The sequence below is a fragment of the Xyrauchen texanus genome, chromosome 20 (assembly GCF_025860055.1).
Source record: "Xyrauchen texanus isolate HMW12.3.18 chromosome 20, RBS_HiC_50CHRs, whole genome shotgun sequence".
Taxonomy (NCBI): Eukaryota; Metazoa; Chordata; class Actinopteri; order Cypriniformes; family Catostomidae; genus Xyrauchen; species Xyrauchen texanus.
Window position 1 is genome coordinate 38,862,835 of NC_068295.1, and position 18,357 is coordinate 38,881,191.

The 18,357-nt window shown below is 38.6% G+C and overlaps 1 protein-coding gene across 1 annotated transcript in view; it reads right to left on the bottom strand.

The window, feature by feature from the left end:
* The window catches only part of LOC127660590 (CUB and sushi domain-containing protein 1-like), a 524,643-nt gene that overhangs the window by 24,798 nt on the left and 481,488 nt on the right, over positions 1-18,357 (bottom strand). The window contains exons 55-60 of the mRNA XM_052150909.1: positions 15,436-15,609; positions 10,587-10,769; positions 4,199-4,375; positions 3,744-3,923; positions 2,545-2,718; positions 517-690 (exon numbers count right to left, since the gene is read on the bottom strand). Coding sequence (XP_052006869.1) covers positions 517-690; positions 2,545-2,718; positions 3,744-3,923; positions 4,199-4,375; positions 10,587-10,769; positions 15,436-15,609 — 1,062 coding nt within the window. The remainder of the gene's footprint in view (positions 1-516; positions 691-2,544; positions 2,719-3,743; positions 3,924-4,198; positions 4,376-10,586; positions 10,770-15,435; positions 15,610-18,357) is intronic.

Sequence of the window (18,357 nt, forward strand, 5' to 3'; positions counted from 1 at the left end):
AGTCATGTAGGAATAAACAGTGCGCATGAGCTTTCATTAGAAAAGGCAGGCCTCTCACTAAATACCAAGTGATTCAGATGACAATATAATATAACTATAAATAACTTTTATGTGTTACAAATGATATTCAAAACTTTTGCTTTTGGATCACATCACTGGATTTCTGAGCAATAAATGCAGCGATATTAGGATGCTGTGTCAAGTTAAAAGAAGTTGAAACTCTGAAAATCACATATCGATATCCATGCATTCTGTTTTGCTTCATCCAACTGTCATGAATGTGTTCTATGTGTGCTGCTCTCATTCTGTGACTGTACTGCTTGTGAGGTTTGTTAAAGGGCACTGACTGCCCCCTGCTGACGTGGCTTGTAAAAATGCAAAGTTACATGTACTAAAAGATTAAATTCCTCCATTGGTAGGGAAATAAGTAATTTTATTATGATATCTACATATTGGTCAGGTACCATTATTAATTGCAAGCCAAGCATAATATATCTATAAATTGCTGTGACTCACCAATGCAAGTAGGCTGCATTCCGCTCCAGGAAGCGTCTGCCCGACAAACTCTCCTGGAGGAGCCCACCAGCAAGAACGGTGGTCTGCAGTAAAATGATACTTCTGATTTGTAGGTGAAGTGCCGTCCCTCTGTATAACCCTCTGCAGGTGTGCCTGGATCCCCACAAAGCACAGCTGGAAGAGCACATGTAAAAAAATAACACTAGTTACTTACAGTAAGTCACAATTCAGTTCTACCATGTTTTTAAGTTATAGGCACCTTCGCCTTGGCTACTAAAAGCTATTGATCATTTCCACCACCACTGCGCATGACAAAAGAACCTTTTTTGACACCATATTAGAACAAATGTTGACCAAAACAGGGGTTTCATATTTTTTGTATAATACAAAAATGCATGCTATAAAAAGTTGTATAAAGTTAGTATCTGCTATATAATAGTTCTGGGTGTGGATGCTTATGATTTGGTCTTCATTTCTGGCACTTTTAACAAGGATTTGTTTTTGTAATGGCTGACATTGTATCAAAGGCTTACAATAAAATCCAGCTGGATTTAGCAGCACATTCTGTCCATACACCTCGTACCTGTTATGCTACATGCAGGAAAGCCAAAGCTACTTGAGGGATCCATTTGTGATGTGTTGACACTTGTATTGAAAATGTCAAAACAGTTTTATGATGTGCCATAGCCTGCATTTCACACAATTTCAGTAAAGCCATGAACTGTCCATCACAGTGACACAATAGACCTCAACAAACATCATTACAAGCACAAAGTGAAGAAAATATAAACTTGTGGCCTATTTATGGATTTATGGCAAGGCAATATAATTGTGTGTACTGTGTAATGGTAGAAATGTGTCAAATTATTCTAAATTCAGTCATGAAACTCTACATGGCGCAAGGCCTTTGAACATGTAATATGTTAGCCAATCGACTAGCATGCTCCATCTTTGTCTAACATTTAAATAGCCTTAGATTATTTCAGGTAAGCCGGTTTCAATGCAGTGTGCTGCAAGAGTTTATTTTTCTCTCTAAAAACCCCCTCCTCCCCAGCACCACAGGTCTAGATTTGCTTCAAGTGGATTGCAAGTACGCTTAATTGTGCAGCAACAGCATGTCAGTGTATGTTCTAGTAATAGCAAGTATCTGTACTTGCTCTGCAGCAGCAGCGTAAGCAGATATAGTCTGCTAAGACCAAACTTATTAACATTTCATATTCATTCTAACTACTTAAAATTATTTTAAGAGTTGTCATGACTTAACTGAGATTTTTTCTATAACAGACTGAGAGAGGCGTAGATTGTGTTTTGAGGGTTGCAATGAAGCGGGAACACATACCCCCATCACCCCCTAATGTTCACATGAAACTGACACCACTGATTTAGTAATAATTTACATATACTGTGCCAATTGTGTTTAAAGAACTGCATCATTTTCCTTGGCAAGAAAAATGGAAATGTTCAATGGTTTTTTGCAGCCAAGACTTCAAGGTCTGTGGCTAAATAAATCAATACAAAAAACTACCCCGAGTTCTTTTGAATGTAGTAAAAATGTAGTAAAATGTGTGACAACTAGCCCCGGTCTGCTCTATACCCTTACTGTGATATAAAATGACCCATACTGTGTTGTCTAAATTTCTTCATACCATTTTACTTAGTACATCTCTTGAAAACAAAGTCATAGAGCAGACACTATCTTCAATATGAAGCAAATGAAAATTAGACTGTTTTTATAAAACACTGTTGGAAACACTGAATATGTGCCATTCTGCAAATCTCCAATGGACATAAATACTCCAGAAAACATGGGATATAAAGATTAGATGAGATGTAGGTCAAATAAAACATGACCCAATATTTACTGTACTTGTATCCCTCACAGCCTCATTTTCATTTCAACTTTAATATGCGGTCTACTCTCACTAATGTCTGTTGACAGAAGCAAAACAGACATACATGCTCTTTTCATGATTGTGCTAATGGGCTTTAATTCTGTTTGTTAATGGCAGAATGTCAAATGGTACTTACGCAAACACTGAGGGATTTCACCACGCCACGTGCCATTACCCTCACATGTGGCTATTCCAGGAGAAGACAACTGGTAACCTTCAAAGCAGCTGTAGGTAACACTGGATCCCCACTGGAGATCTGAGCCCTCCACTCTGCCGTGGAGGATAGATGGTGGCTGACCACACGTGATCACTGTAAAACAAAAGATTTTATATTGAGAGAGACATTTTTAAAACATGTCACAGTTTCATATCTTGGTGTATATTAAAGCAGACATCCTGAGCTTTACAGAGACAATAAATGTTTGGGGGTTTAGCCATGACAACCTTTTGTTCCTGAGCACTGTGTTCCATTGGTTAGACTGAGATATAGCCCTGTCCCAAACACATGCTATTGGTTGAGCCAATGTTTATGAGTTTGGCTAGACCGGGATGTTTTGATAGCGCCACAGTGTACATATGGATTACTAATGTAATCTGTGTGATAAGACAAAGTGTTTTAATATTAAAAAGATTACACACTTCACATTTAAGCTCAAAACTACAGTATATAAAATATGGGGGGGGTGGTAGCTTTTCTCTGCTGGTTCCCAGGTGGTTAGAGTGCAGATGTGTCCAAACACAATCTTTCAGACTAGAGGAAAGGTAAATCTAGATGAATACTGCACTAACACAAGGGCTTAGAGTTATTTATTTGCTTTCCTCGATCATTATGTTTCGTTTGCCGATGGGAGGTAGTGTATGCTTTTGAGTTAAATGGGATTCGCAATGATGATTACACAGAATTACACACTGAAATCACTCTGAATACCAAGCATGCTTCGCATTTCTTCCTGCATCCGACATTAAATATCTGTTATTTTCTCAAAACGATAGTGAAGAGTCTGAGCTGTCTGCAATGCAGCACTTGCTGCTTGATGCAATTTCATTCTGACATCTGATAACATAGATCCTACACATTTCATGGCAACATCCCCTCGGAGTTGGTAAGTGAATAATCTCACTTGCCAGACAAGTCAAAAAACAAGATCAAAAAACATCTGATAGGCTTTTGATGTTTGGATGCCAAGAACTCCACAATGTTAGTATATAATTTAAGAGCTCTCTTGGCACCGTTTGCAAAGTGACAAGAAGTGCTGCCCTCACTGTCTTCTCTTCCACATGAAACTAAAGCGAAAACAGTGGAGAATTACTTTATGCATGTTAGGGAGAGTTTACCTCTGCAGACCGGCTTGGTCTGGTTCCAAGAACCATCTTTGCCGCAGCGCAGAGTAGATGAGCTAGGGGGTTCCATGGCGTATCCAGGGTTACAGCGATAGTGGACAGTTTTGTTAAATGTGTAATCATTTCCTATGTGAATTCCATTGGCGATTGAACCTGGATCTCCACAGCTGATAACTAAAAAGAAATCACAAACTTAAATGAAACACTCCATCCATTCATCCATTCATCCATCCATGAACTGAACACTGAATGTGAAGACAACTCTCAATAACTTAAAATCTTTTACACAATTATAAATACATCAAAATCAGAGTTAATCAAACAAAGTGTGAAACATTCCTTAATTCTGAAAATGCACTGGGTGTATAACATTACCAACACGTGGAGTTACACCAGAACAGCAAAAACATTTCACCATGATCAAAGAGAACAAAGGTTGAGGTTCTGACCGATGCAATCTGGTGCCGAGCCAGTCCAGGTGCCGTTGGTGGTACAATGACGAGTGGTGAGGCCAGAGGTCTTGTAACCCTCCCAACAGGCATATGTCACAGAGCTGGAGAACAAAATGCCATCGCTAAAGACGATTTTGGCGCATGCTGGCGTTCCCGGGTTTCCACAGGATACAGCTGGGAAGGCAATCAAAGACTCGGGAACTCAAAGAGAGAAAAACTCCAATATGTGAAGAGCAAAAAGACGGCAGCCATACGGGACTGAAAACCGCATTCAAGAGAGAAGTGCTTCTGTGAAACATATCTAAGGGCTCATATCACAGGCAAAACACTTCAAATTACACCACAAACACTGTGTTTTACAGCCTATGGAGTGTTTTTGACTAGGTCCAGTTCCAATTAGTTTGAGACTTTTGACAAGTTTTTGTTCGTACTTTGAAGTGGCGTTTTCAGATAAGGGCAGTCAAAATGATATGCTCCAATGCGCTTAATTAGAGTGCAGATTCTAATGGCGCAGAGATGCGTGAGAACAGCCTTCAATTGGTCGGGTATCTCATGTACAATGGCAAATAATATTTAAATTATTCATTACAGAAATTAAGGGTGTTTTTATGCTTCAAGAGCAAAATAATTTCAACAGTTGTTGGTTAAAGTGCATAGATCATTATGATACTTATAACTTTATCTATAATTATCCGTTAAAGGTCTTACACTGTGTGTAATCTCAATCAGCAGAATTATTGTTGAAATAGTCGCAGACATACAGTCCATACTTAATCTTAATTATGAAACTTTGTAGCTGTAATTTGCCCCTCATATCTGCTTGGATTAAAGTTAAATAAAGTAAATAGAGAAAAAGTGGATCAATTAACATTTAATGAGTTCTCAGTGGAGTGGCCTGCAGTAAGCACATATATAGAATTTGGAAGGTATTGTTTTTATCTCCCCCGCCCCCCAGCTATATCTGTTAAAGCCCTTACTCAATTATGAATGTGCTTATTGATCATCTTATTGATTTTTTTTTACATAATCCATGGGACCATCTTAACTGTCTGTAGTTACGTAAACAAAACAAATATCTTCGTTATAAAACACATGGAGTTGCTAACGAGCAGATCATTGATTTATTCTAAAAATATGAGGTAAATACTTTGTGTTATTATCAAATGGAAAACAAAATAATGCTCAGCAAATTAACCTGATAGCAAATTAAGAGAAGTTGGAGAAAATGTTAAATACAGTGGGTACGGAAAGTATTCAGACCCCCTTAAATTTTTCACTCTTTGTTATATTGCAGCCATTGGCTAAAATCATTTAAGTTCATTTTTTTCCTCATTATTGTACACACAGCACTCCATATTGACAGAAAAACACAGAATTGTTGACATTTTTGCACATTTATTAAAAAAGAAAAACTGAAATATCACATGGTCCTAAGTATTCAGACCCTTTGCTGTGACACTCATATATTTAACTCAGGTGCTGTCCATTTCTTCTGATCATCCTTGAGATGGTTCTACACCTTCAATTGAGTCCAGCTGTGTTTGATTATACTGATTGGACTTGATTAGGAAAGCCACACACCTGTCTATATAAGACCTTACAGCTCACAGTGCATGTCAGAGCAAATGAGAATCATGAGGTCAAAGGAACTGCCTGAAGAGCTCAGAGACAGAATTGTGGCAAGGCACAGATCTGGCCAAGGTTACAAAAAAATTCTGCTGCCCTTAAGGTTCATAAGAGCACAGTGGCCTCCATAATCCTTAAATGGAAGACGTTTGGGACGACCAGAACCCTTCCTAGAGCTGGCCGTCCGGCCAAACTGAGCTATCGGGGGAGAAGAGCCTTGGTGAGAGAGGTAAAGAAGAACCCAAAGATCACTGTGGCTGAGCTCCAGAGATGCAGTCGGGAGATGGGAGAAAGTTGTCCAGAAAGTCAACCATCACTGCAGCCATCCACCAGTCGGGGCTTTATGGCAGAGTGGCCCGACGGAAGCCTCTCCTCAGTGCAAGACACATGAAAGCGCATGGAGTTGCTAAAAACACCTGAAGGACTCCAAGATGGTCATAAATAAGATTCTCTGGTCTGATGAGACCAAGATAGAACTTTTGGCCTTAATTCTAAGCGGTATGTGTGGAGAAAACCAGGCACTGCTCATCACCTGTCCAATACAGTCTCAACAGTGAAGCATGGTGGTGGCAGCATCATGCTGTGGGGGTGTTTTTCAGCTGCAGGGACAGGACGACTGGTTGCAATCGAGGGAAAGATGAATGCGGCCAAGTACAGGGATATCCTGGATGAAAACCTTCTCCAGAGTGCTCTGGACCTCAGACTGGGCCGAAGGTTCACCTTCCAACAAGACAATGACCCTAAGCACACCGCTAAAATAACGAAGGAGTGGCTTCACAACAACTCCGTGACTGTTCTTGAATGGCCCAGCCAGAGCCCTGACTTAAACCCAATTGAGCATCTCTGGAGAGACCTGAAAATGGCTGTCCACCAACGTTTACCATCCAACCTGACAGAACTGGAGAGGATCTGCAAGGAGGAATGGCAGAGGATACCCAAATCCAGATGTGAAAAACTTGTTGCATCTTTCCCAAAAAGACTCATGGCTGTATTAGATCAAAAGGGTGCTTCTACTAAATACTGAACAAAGGGTCTGAATACTTAGGACCATGTGATATTTCAGTTTTTCTTTTTTAATAAATGTGCAAAAATGTCAACAATTCTGTGTTTTTCTGTCAATATGGAGAGCTGTGTGTACAATAATGAGGAAAAAAAATGAACTTAAATGATTTTAGCAAATGACTGCAATATAACAAAGAGTGAAAAATTTAAGGGGGTCTGAATACTTTCCATACCCACTGTATATAGATGCAGATAGATTTTCGTGAACTACAAATAAACAAAATAATGCTTAAAATGAATATACATATTTGTTAGTGTGGCTTAAAGGAAAATTATATAAAATTTTATACATAATGTTAATTGACACATAAAATAATTTAGATTCTTCACTCATTTATAAAAAAAATTAAAATAAAAGGAAAGACTGCAGTTATAGCACAACATTTAAAATGGAAGTGAATGGGGCAAATCCATAAACTTAAAAATGCACACGGTTTCAAAAGTATAGCTACAAGATGGAAACATTACATATGTTAACAAAAAAAATAAAGTCTTACTGGGATTAGAGGGTTCATTATCAGTGTTGCGATGTACTGTAACTTTACACATAAAAGCGATTTTATGACACTAAAATCATGTTAGTATGTGCAATATTGACATTTTATGGCTATAATTTTTAAACAATGTGTATTGAATGCTTATGGACTGGCCCCATTCAATTATATTGTAAGTGCCTTACTGTAACTGTAATTATGCCACAAATACTGTCAACTGAGTTTAAAGGAATAGTTCACCAAAAAATCATTTACTCACCCTCATGCCATCCCAGATGTGTATGACTTTCATTTTTCTGAACATCTCAGCTATGTAGGTCTATACATGCAAGTGAATTTTGACCAAATCTTTGAAGCTCAAAAAAGCACATAAAGGCAGCATAAAAGTAATCCATATGACTCCAGTAGTATAATCGATTTCACTTCCTAGGGCTTGACACATATAGAGCTAGGTGACACTAGGACGAGCAATCAAGCTTAAAATCATGATCACTAAGGAGACTGCTGATGTCAAGATTTATAGTGTAAAAAAGGAGTTAATATATATTTTGGTCTGTTCTCATCCAAAAAAGATTGGATCGCTTCAAAAGACATTTATTAAACCACTGAATTTGTATGGATTAGCTTTATGGAGCTTAAAAGTTTTTGTCACTATTTTCTTTCATTGTATAGAACTACAAAGCTGAAATATTGTTCTATACAGCTGTGGTTGTGTTCTGAAGAAGACAAAAGGTCATACACATCTGTAATGGCATTAAGGTAAGTAAATGATGAGACCATTACCATTTTTTTGTAAACTATTCCTTTAACATGTATTAAACCCCAAAAATTCCTTTATGTGTCAAAATATTTAGGGGCCACTTTACTGTTCTGTATCAACATTTATCAGTTAAAGCTGCACTACGTATGTATTTTTTAGGTAAAGAATGAACAAATTACCATTATGAATTGAGTTCAAAAACAATCAATGTTCAAAAAAATACCCTTACCTCCCACCGATTCACTTATGGTAAGCCAACTATTTGTATTTTGAGCTATGGGGTCAGATTTGGTGTGAAATTGCTGGCTTATGTCGTTCATCCTTACATCATTACATCCTGTCCGTAAACACAGTAAAGAAGAACCGGCTGTCTCATGTTCCAGCTGGAGGAACTACATTCAGTTCAGTCAGTCACACTCACACATTCCAGGATGGCATCACTGCATTCTGAATGGATATATATCTGTTATCCGTTTAGCGAAATTGTTTACCTGCTATATTGCTTGTTGTCTGGTAGAGTTATTGAAGCTAATATTGTTTGTCATGCTTGTATGAATTGAACATTCCTCATGTGTTAACCAATCGTGATGTATCTACGTTGGTTGGGGGAAGTTACTGTGACATGTTGACTAATATTTATGACTTCTGAAATTGACATCTTGTAACTTTTATAATGCATATTTAAGCATATTATTTTCAAGTTTAATAAAGTATATTTGATCCAATCATTACTGAATCCGTGTTTTATGTTTTTCGTTTACAGTGTTATCGTGTGCATTGCGTAGACATAATATAGTATTGTTACAGTTCACTTGCATTATCAACTGAAGATGTACAATGTAATGTAAAAATTAATAACGTTTTTCATTAAGCTCGTATCAGCCATATCACGAGTTTCACTCCACATTGATAAGTGTAGTATAATACAAACATTAATAGTAGAAAAACATTTGAATAATCATAACATATAATGATAGTGATTGAGTGATTGAGTCCACTGTTTTCTATGTAAAAGTGCTTTGAGAGTAGTTTCAGAAAAGAGCTATAAGTGTAAATTCATTCAATCAAAATATGTAAATAGGAGTGTTTTTTATCTTCATCAAAGCAAGTAATGCTTCAGTTTGAAATGTTTAATTGAATAACATAATATAAACATTAAAATAGCAAGTTACAGCTCTGAATATCTCCCAGTCATGATCACACAGGTAATGTCCAAGTAAGCTCAAATCATGAGATTCATCCGTCATAAGAGCAGTGCTGAAACGACTCACATAATGTGTTCTTCTGCAGATTGCTTGCAATTTTAAGTTTCAATCACAGACGTCGCTAGAGAGCACAACGTTACACAGTGCAGCTTTAAATTTAACTATGAACATTGGAATTAAATTATTCAATATGTCCAGTTTCTCATATGATAGCGATAACTGTCATCTACAAAATCCATTTCATATGTATTGTGAAAGAATTTCTCTAAGCTACTGCTTTATTCTTTTAAAGTCGTACTGTGTTGAGTTAATAAGGAAACACATTTAACAATTACTTGTAATGAACAATTATGAAGAAAGTAATGCTCACAATTTGAGTCAAGACAAAATGTCCAGTACTTGATTAAATGGTAAGCCAGGGTGATCTATTCACTAAACCTTATTGGGACAATGTATCATTACACACTAAGCTAATGACAGGCCCTTTTGTGCAGCTCTTCTAACTAGAGCTATCGAGTTAACAGGCAATTACTGATTCCAGGCCTGTTAGAATCAAAAGATCAATTTTACACTAATTACAGTGTACAATTCAGGAAAAGCACTGGCCAAGAAGGTTAAGAGAGGAGCAAAAACAAAGTGAACACATTTTAATTTAAATCTGCGTTAGTTTCTTATCATGCATTTGAACCTCTCTAATGGCACAAACTAAAATACCAGTCCCTCAAGCATACACATTTCTAATTAGGAAATTGTTTGTACAAGATCACAGCTTGTCCAGAGTAAGTAACATTGGCCGGTTCTGATCAAATTAAGCTTAAGTTTAAAGCAAAATGTATAATGTATAATTCCAGTGAAATTTCCATGCCACCTTGTGAGGTCTCATCTGCTCATCCACATTTCTGAATAATACTATACTAGCTACTAACTATAAAATAACATTAGAAATGAGAAATTTAGATCACAGATTTAGCACACTCTGTTCATTCTGTCAACCAACTTCATAAGGTGCATAATGAGATACTTTTTAAACTATTTGAACAAGTTCCTATGCTGGAAACTTGTTGCTTTTCATTCAACAATTCGCTCAATAGTTTTGTAAATAAATTCATGCGTAGGCTCAATTTTTGTCTGCTTAACTAATTTCAAGCATTTAAGCATAAGCGTTTAGGTCCAAAGGGAGTTTAAGATCATGAGAAACATACTGTAATTTCATTCTGGTGTGTTTATGTGACCCTCACCTTCACACAAAGGTTGGGTACCGCTCCAGGAGCCGTTCTGCAGGCAGGTACGCTCTGATGATCCGATTAGTGTGTAACCTGCGTCACATGTGAATCTCAGGAGGCTTTTATGCTTGAACTCCTCCCCGAGCCGAGAACCATGAGGTGGAATTCCTGGATCACCACAGAATCCTGGATTATCACCTGGAATTTGGACAAACATAGATGTGACTTTTATATTATGCGCCCACTTTTTCAGCATCTGGGGTCCCGGAAGTATTTTTCCTATTTATTTGAATTCATTTATAAGTCCTGAGCCATTAACCAAACCAACCAGCTCCGAGATAAGCCATAGCATTTGAAACAAAACAAAACATGTTTGAAAATCGTATGCAAAAGGCAGAAGTAACAAGATTGTGTATTTGAATTATTTTACGAGGGAATGAACTACCAACCTGTTCACATTACAAGATCTAATAAAAGTCGATTCAATTTTTTAATTGCGATTTATCGTTACTTTTTTTTTGTCAATCACAGATTTGAGAAAATGATGAAATTTTATACCATATTCACATATTTTCCTGTCAAAATGCATGTGATTCCATCTTAGGAAAGAAAATAAATCAACATGTAACAATATAATGCTTTATTAACATTTTCCAAACAAAGCCCTCCACAATATAAAGATAGAAATGTACTAAAATAGCACATATTCAAGTAACCTTAAATGTTTTCCAAAGTCTAACTGGGAAGTTGACTTATTGAAAGTATTAGTCCCCATAGGCTGAGTATTCCTTCATATTTTCAATAATTTCATATTTCTATATTCATCATTTACATTTAAAATATTAATCTCATAACACTGTTTATGCATTGTGTAAATGGGTTTATTCCTGCTCAGTGAAAATACACCTAATGGCCACTTCAGATGCAGCTTCTGTGCAACCTTTTATGTGTAAAGATGGCTTTAGTCCCCATAGGTTTAGTACTCATTGCAATGGGCATTCAATCTCTTAAACTCTCTTACTCCACAATATTAATCTGCAGTAGACTGTGATTATCCACTTTCCTACAGCAATTGTGAAGCTGCGTTCATGATTAGTGTCAGAGCGATAACACCAGCGTACATTTTGAACTCCATGAGAAAAGCGGAGTGATAGTTAAAACTTGCCGTGCTTCAGTGGTAATTATGTGTGCCTTACATAGGCTAAAAATACTTGATTTCTAGAGTCCCATCTAGATTTGTTTTGTACATAAAATAATAGCGCTAAGAGGTATTTTCATAATTTTATCACTGACAGGGAAGTGCTAATAAAAAATTAACCGCAAGCAATTAACAGGTTAATTCGACAGCTCTATATAAAAGGCATAGGTCCAACTTTATATCAAGTGTCTTGAATACAATGTACTTATATTAAAATACATACAATAAAATGTACTTGTTGTTCTGCAAAATTCTCACAAGGTTCTCATGCTGCTCTTGAGGTTGAGGTACACGGTTAAGGTTTAGGTTTAGTGCTACAATTAGGGTTTAGGGAAAGGGTTGGGTTAGGGGTCAGGGAAAAGGTTTGGTAGGGTTAGGTTTAGAGGTAAGGTTACTTCAGATGTAATTAAAAGCAGGTACTTTAAATGTAATTGCAATGCAACAGCATGTATGTACATAATAAATTGTATCAAATGATTAAGTAAATAGTAGTTAAAGACACCTAATATAGAGTCGAAGGCATAATCGAATGAAAATCATACAAAAACAATAAACTTTTCCTCCCTCTTAGAAAATAAATGAACCAACAAAAAAATGTATAATGAGTTTTTCTAAGTTTGACCCTTAAACCTAAACCTAACCTAACCATTGTAATAGTAAAATCAGTGTTCCCTATCTGTCACTCATTCGACATTGTGTCGATGTAGTGACACTAGGGGTCGCTCTTAGGAGCCCCAAACACATCTGATCTTTGAGAAAAGCCAATGGGAATGGGAAGCCAAAGTGAAATTTGCATGCCACTCCCTTGGACATACAGGTACAAAAGTAGCTGGCTCGCAACCACTGTTTTTATTATTTTATTATTTACCCACATTTTCAAAGAGAGAACGGATTCCTCATTTCCTGGGACACACAGCCAGTGTTTACGGCCGTCGTTATCACGACAGCCGGACACCGAACGTTCACGACAGGCATGGCACTGCGGAAGCGGGTTCCTCGCCTTCACACCCAACTGTGGCACACCATCGCTCAGGCCGTTGTGATGAATCACGAGAACGTCCACCCTCCTCCCCCGTTGCTGATCAGTCCTATGGTGTGAACGCGGTGCAAGGTAAGTGGTTTGACCTTTCTCTCAGCACAGCCATGAGCTCGGGACACGAGGCACCTCGACGTGGCAACTCCTGCTCCACCCCGCTGTGAGGCCCTATCTTGCGGCCAATCTTGTACCTGCGAGTGCTGAACCGGTCCTTGCATAGACTCCTGTTGAAGATGCTGATGTAGAGGCGCATTCTGTGAGTCCAGCATCAAGATGTTTTGCGGCAGTAGACCTGAAGGACGCGTACTTACATGTCTCGGTTTTACCTCAGCACAGATCCTTTCTGCGATTCACCTTTGAGGGCCGGGCATATCGCTTCACGTCTATACTAAAGTTGCAGAGCCAGCCCTTGAACCGCTAAGGGAAGTGGGCATTTGCATCCACAATTATCTCGACAACTGGCTGATTCTAGCTCACTCTCTAGACCTGTTGTGTGTGCACAGGGACCTGGCTCTCAGGCACCTCAGCCAGTTGGGGCTTCGGGTCAACTAGAAAAAGAGCAAGATTTAGTTTCTGTGATTGTGCATCTCATGAACAAGCATGCGCAGTCAGTGTTGAACTGCCTGAAATTGTTAAGGTGGATAACGGTGGTTCCATTGAAATGGTTTCAGAGGCTCCTGGGGTATATGGCATCCTCGGCGGTGGTAGCGGTGCTCGGGTGCTCAGGAGAAGGTAAACCCAGCCTTGTCGTTGCTGTGTCCTGTGCGTGCTTTGCACATCTACTTGGACTGCACGTAGAGCTTTAGTTGCTTTGAGCAGCTCTTTGTCTGCTTTGGAGGACAGCGTAAATGGAAGGATGTCTCCAAACAGAGGATCGCCCACTGGGTCATGGATGCCATCACTTTGGTGTACCAGGCCATGGATGTGCCGCCCACTTTTGGACTACAAGCACACTCCACTAGGAGTGTGGCGGCCTCCTGGGCCTTGACCAATGGTGCCTCTCTAGCAGACATCTGTAGAGCAGCGGGCTGGGCAACACCCGATACATTCGCAAGATTTTATGATATCCGGGTTGAGCCGGTTTCATCCCGTGTGTTGTCAGGTACGAACAGGTAATGAAAATGCGGGGAAGCTGGCTGGGTGTACCATTTGCATACAGCGCCTTTCCCCTCCTGGAGGGGAAGATGTGTGCTTTTTTTCCCCCATGCAAGTTCACGAGATGGTGAACCCTGGATGTCTTTTCTCTTTAGCTCTGTGGCCGGCGAATTCGGCTGGGAAATTTGATGCTGACTCAGTACGTGTGCTAGAATGCCCTGTACTGGTGTAGATGTTCCACATGTGCTGGGACTTCTTACAAATGCGATACTGCCGGTCAGTAAGTCCATGTGATGTATTCTCCACACATTAACTTCACTTCGGGCAGGGTGTGCCGGCCCCCCCCTCCTTTTATACCCATATGTCCAGGGGGGTGGCATGCAAACTCCACTCACCAATTCCCATTGGCCTTTTCTCAAAGATCAGAGGTGTTTGGGGTTCCCAGGAGCGACCCCTAGTGTCACTACATCGACACAAAGTCTCATTCCCTCCATCAGGTTACGACAGCAACCAAGACGTTATGTACCACAAAAGTAAAATAAACACAAGCATTCTGAACTAGTGTTCTTCAAATTTTCTTTGTGATAGGTCGGTCTCTATGGGAGGAAAAGTCATACCTTCTCATACAAGCCAAGTCATATGATACCTTACAATTTCACCATCTCGTACAAATTATTTGTATTCATCCCATGAAGCATTGCAAACAATGTAATCAAATCATTAATTTACATTTACATTTATGCATTTGGCAGACGCTTTTATCCAAAGCGACTTACAGAGCACTTATTACAGGGACAATCCACCCGGGGCAACCTGGATTAAGTGTCTTGCTCAAGGACACAATGGTGGTGGCTGTGGGTTTTGAACCTGCAACCTTCTGATTACCAGATTACCAGTTATGTGGTTTAGACCACTACACCACCACCACTCCATATTAATGACAGTACAATATAAAATCATAGATTTGCATAAAAAATATTGCAGAATATTCTAATATATACTTTATTATTGTTGTTAGCTGAGCTCTTTTGGTTAATTTTTCCATGTTTCTCTCATTGGTTGATCTCTCTTTAGGATCATAGGTAGTGTAGTTCTATTCTTCACTACCCATGTAGTCTTCTTCAGGCAATTACATTTTTTTTCCCACTTAAAATAATACTAACTTGTGACTTCTACAGATGTATATATTATTGGTTAACAACCTTGAAGCTTGTGGTAGGTCTGTAAAGAATGGTGTATACCTCATAACTACAAATCGAATTCTCCGTGGCCAAATTGACTGTGATTTTTACTTCCGGAACCTGACTGCTCAATTGTAGTGATGGCTGGTTTATGTCATTGTTTCATGAAAGAGTTGCATAAACACAAAATGTAAGATACCTTATGGATGTGCATAAAATGGAATTTAAGAAAGTAAGTACTTGGTAACAGCAGTTGCTGTTTAAACTTTAAGAGATCTTTGGGTTCAGCAAACACGTAAGCATCTGGTCTCCAGTTTCCCACCCTGAGGCTGTACCACCTGCTGATGGTTGTACCTGAGCAGTAGGGTGGTGAGCCGCTCCACCGGCCATCCTCCAGGCATTGGCGTGTGGCGTTCCCCACCAGAGTTCGGCCCTGGCTGCAGGAGTAATGGACCATGGCTCTGTTGGTGAACCTCTGGCCCGACATGACAGCGAACGGCGGTGTGCCGGGATCACCGCAGGATATAGCTATGGGGTGCGATGGGAATGGAACAGAACATCTTGGATAAGATACTTCTACTTGCTTAAACTTTACTGTTCTTCACATATCACGAAACAACTTAAAAGTTCTTACTGTGTAGTTTTGCTTAACAAATATGTACTACTTATATGCAGAATTTTGCATGCAGTTTATACAATTACCATGTTAACATAGTGGGTCAGTGGCCTCAAAAATTATTTGGACACTTAGGTCAAACTCTAGTCATTGCAAAACAAAATATTGTGGTAACGGCAAACAAACGATGTTAGACTAAAGTTTTTTTTATTAAAACACCATGGTTCATTTGTATTACATGTACCATGTTTTTATATATATATATATATATATGTATTCACACACACTGATCAGCAACAACATTAAAATCACCTGCCTAATATTGAGTAGGCCCCCTCGTGCCGCCAAAACAGCACCAACCTACATCTCTGAATAGCATTCTGAGATGATATTCTTCTCACCACAATTGTACAGAGTGATTGTCTTGCACTAACAATGCAAATGGTATTGGGGGTGTGAGTGGATTATGGATTTTATTACCATAGTTTTGGTTTTCCTGTATTATTACTACACTTTTACCATGAATATCATAGTTAAAATATAATTACTGTAGTATGGAAAATTTTTTATTATGGATTTACTACAAATACCATAGTTGAACAAATTACAGAAGTAAAACCATGGTAACCATGCTACTATGGTTTTACTACAAATACTTTTGTTCGACTATGGTAACTGTTGTAAAACCATAGTTAATTTTCGTAACTGATGGATAAAGGTATTGCAAGGGAACTCAAAACTTATGGTAAGGGAACGCAAAACTTATTGCGAGGATTGAAATCTAATTTGAGTGAACACAAAACTTAATGCAAGGGAACAAAAACTAATTGCGATGGAAAGCAAAATGTATTGCAAAGGAACGCAAACCATTTCAATCAAAAATAACATGTTGTGTGAGAAAACTTGTTTGGAAAAGCTAAATTTATTGCAAGAGAACACAGACTATTGTGAGGGAATGCAATTCTTTTTTTCTTTTTTTTTTTTGAGGGTACACAAAACTATTTGAAAAAAATATATTTCCTCCTTATCCCCCAAGGGACTCTGTATTATCATCATTAAATGTTTTTAAATGTATTTTTAAATCCTTAAAACATAAAAAAAGATACAGTGCCTATAAAATGTATTCACCCCTTTGGATGTTTTTTGTTATATTTAATTGTTTTAAATATTGAATCATAGTGAACTTAATTGGGATTTATTAACACTGATCAACAGAATCAAAAGAAAAAAAAATAATAAGTCTAAATTTATAACAAATATTAAACGCGAAGTAACAGATTGCATAAGTATTCACCCCCTTTAATGCAACTCATTACTGTGCAACCACCTGGTTTTAGAATTTGCTCAGTTAGTTAAATGGAGATAACATGTGCCCAATCAAGGTGTTTTAAGTGAGCCACTTCATTCTCTGGACTGAACACTTACTGGTGAGCAGTTGTCATGGGAAAAACAACACCATGAAGACAAGAGAACACTCCAAGCAAATCGGTGAAAAGGGGGTAAATCAGGGGATGGATACAAGAATATCCCTGAAGAAAGGTCCCTGAATATCCCTTGGAGAACTGTGAAGTCAATAATTAAGAAATGGAAAAAGTACGGCAGAGCAGTAAATCTGCCGAGAGCAGGCAAATTTACAGAACACTGAGTGACCATGCAAGAAGGGAACTAGTAAGGGAGGCTAACGAGAGACCTGTGACTCCTCTGAAGAACTTTCAAGCTTCAGTGGCTGATATGGGAGAGACTGTGTGGGAATACAACAGCTGTTGCCTGGAAATCTCAGTTACAAGGCATGTGGGAGACTCTGAAGTCAGCTGGAAGAAGATTCTGTAGCTGTGTAGCTTTTTGGCCATCAAACCAGATGTTATTTTTGGCACAAACCAAAGAGAGCACATAATCAAAAATAAACCAACCCCAACGTGAATCATGGTGGTGGTAACATCATGCTGTGGGTATGCTTCTCTGTATCAGGTCCTGGAAGGCTTGTAAAGGTGCAGGGTAAAATGAATGCTGCAAAATACAGGGAAAACCTGAAGCAGTCTGCAAGAGAACTGAGACTTGGGAGAAGATTTGTTTTCCAGCAAAACAATGCAAGCATACAGCCAAATCTACACAAGAATGGTTTCAAAACAACAATGTTAATGTCCTGGAGTCAGAGTCAAGACCTCAACCCAATTGAAAATTTGTAGATGGACTCGAAAAAGGCTGTGAACTCACGATCCCCACGCAACCTGACATAGCTTGAACATATTTGCAAAGAAGAATGTGGAAAAATTGCAGTGTCCAGATAAAAAAAATATATGGAGATTACAAAGTTTATGGAGATCTATCCACATAGGTTCAATGCTGTAATTGATGCCAAAGCTCTCAGTGCCTGATCTCACAATGAAATTGGAAAGAGTAGACCGTATTTTATTTTGTCAAAATGGGTATACATTGACCAGAATTTTGAAACACTGCCCCCAGTGGCCAAATCGATAAGTATTGTAGGGCATATGGGCACAGTGTAGGTGTGAGCTCCATTTACTGTATGTCCAGGAGAGGTCGCCAAAAGCTAGTAGTGAAGCAAATTGTTTTCAGCTTTACAGGATGTTATACAATGAAGAGAAAAGCATATATTTATTAGATTCTATCCCCGAACCCAAATCCAAACCTTACCTTAA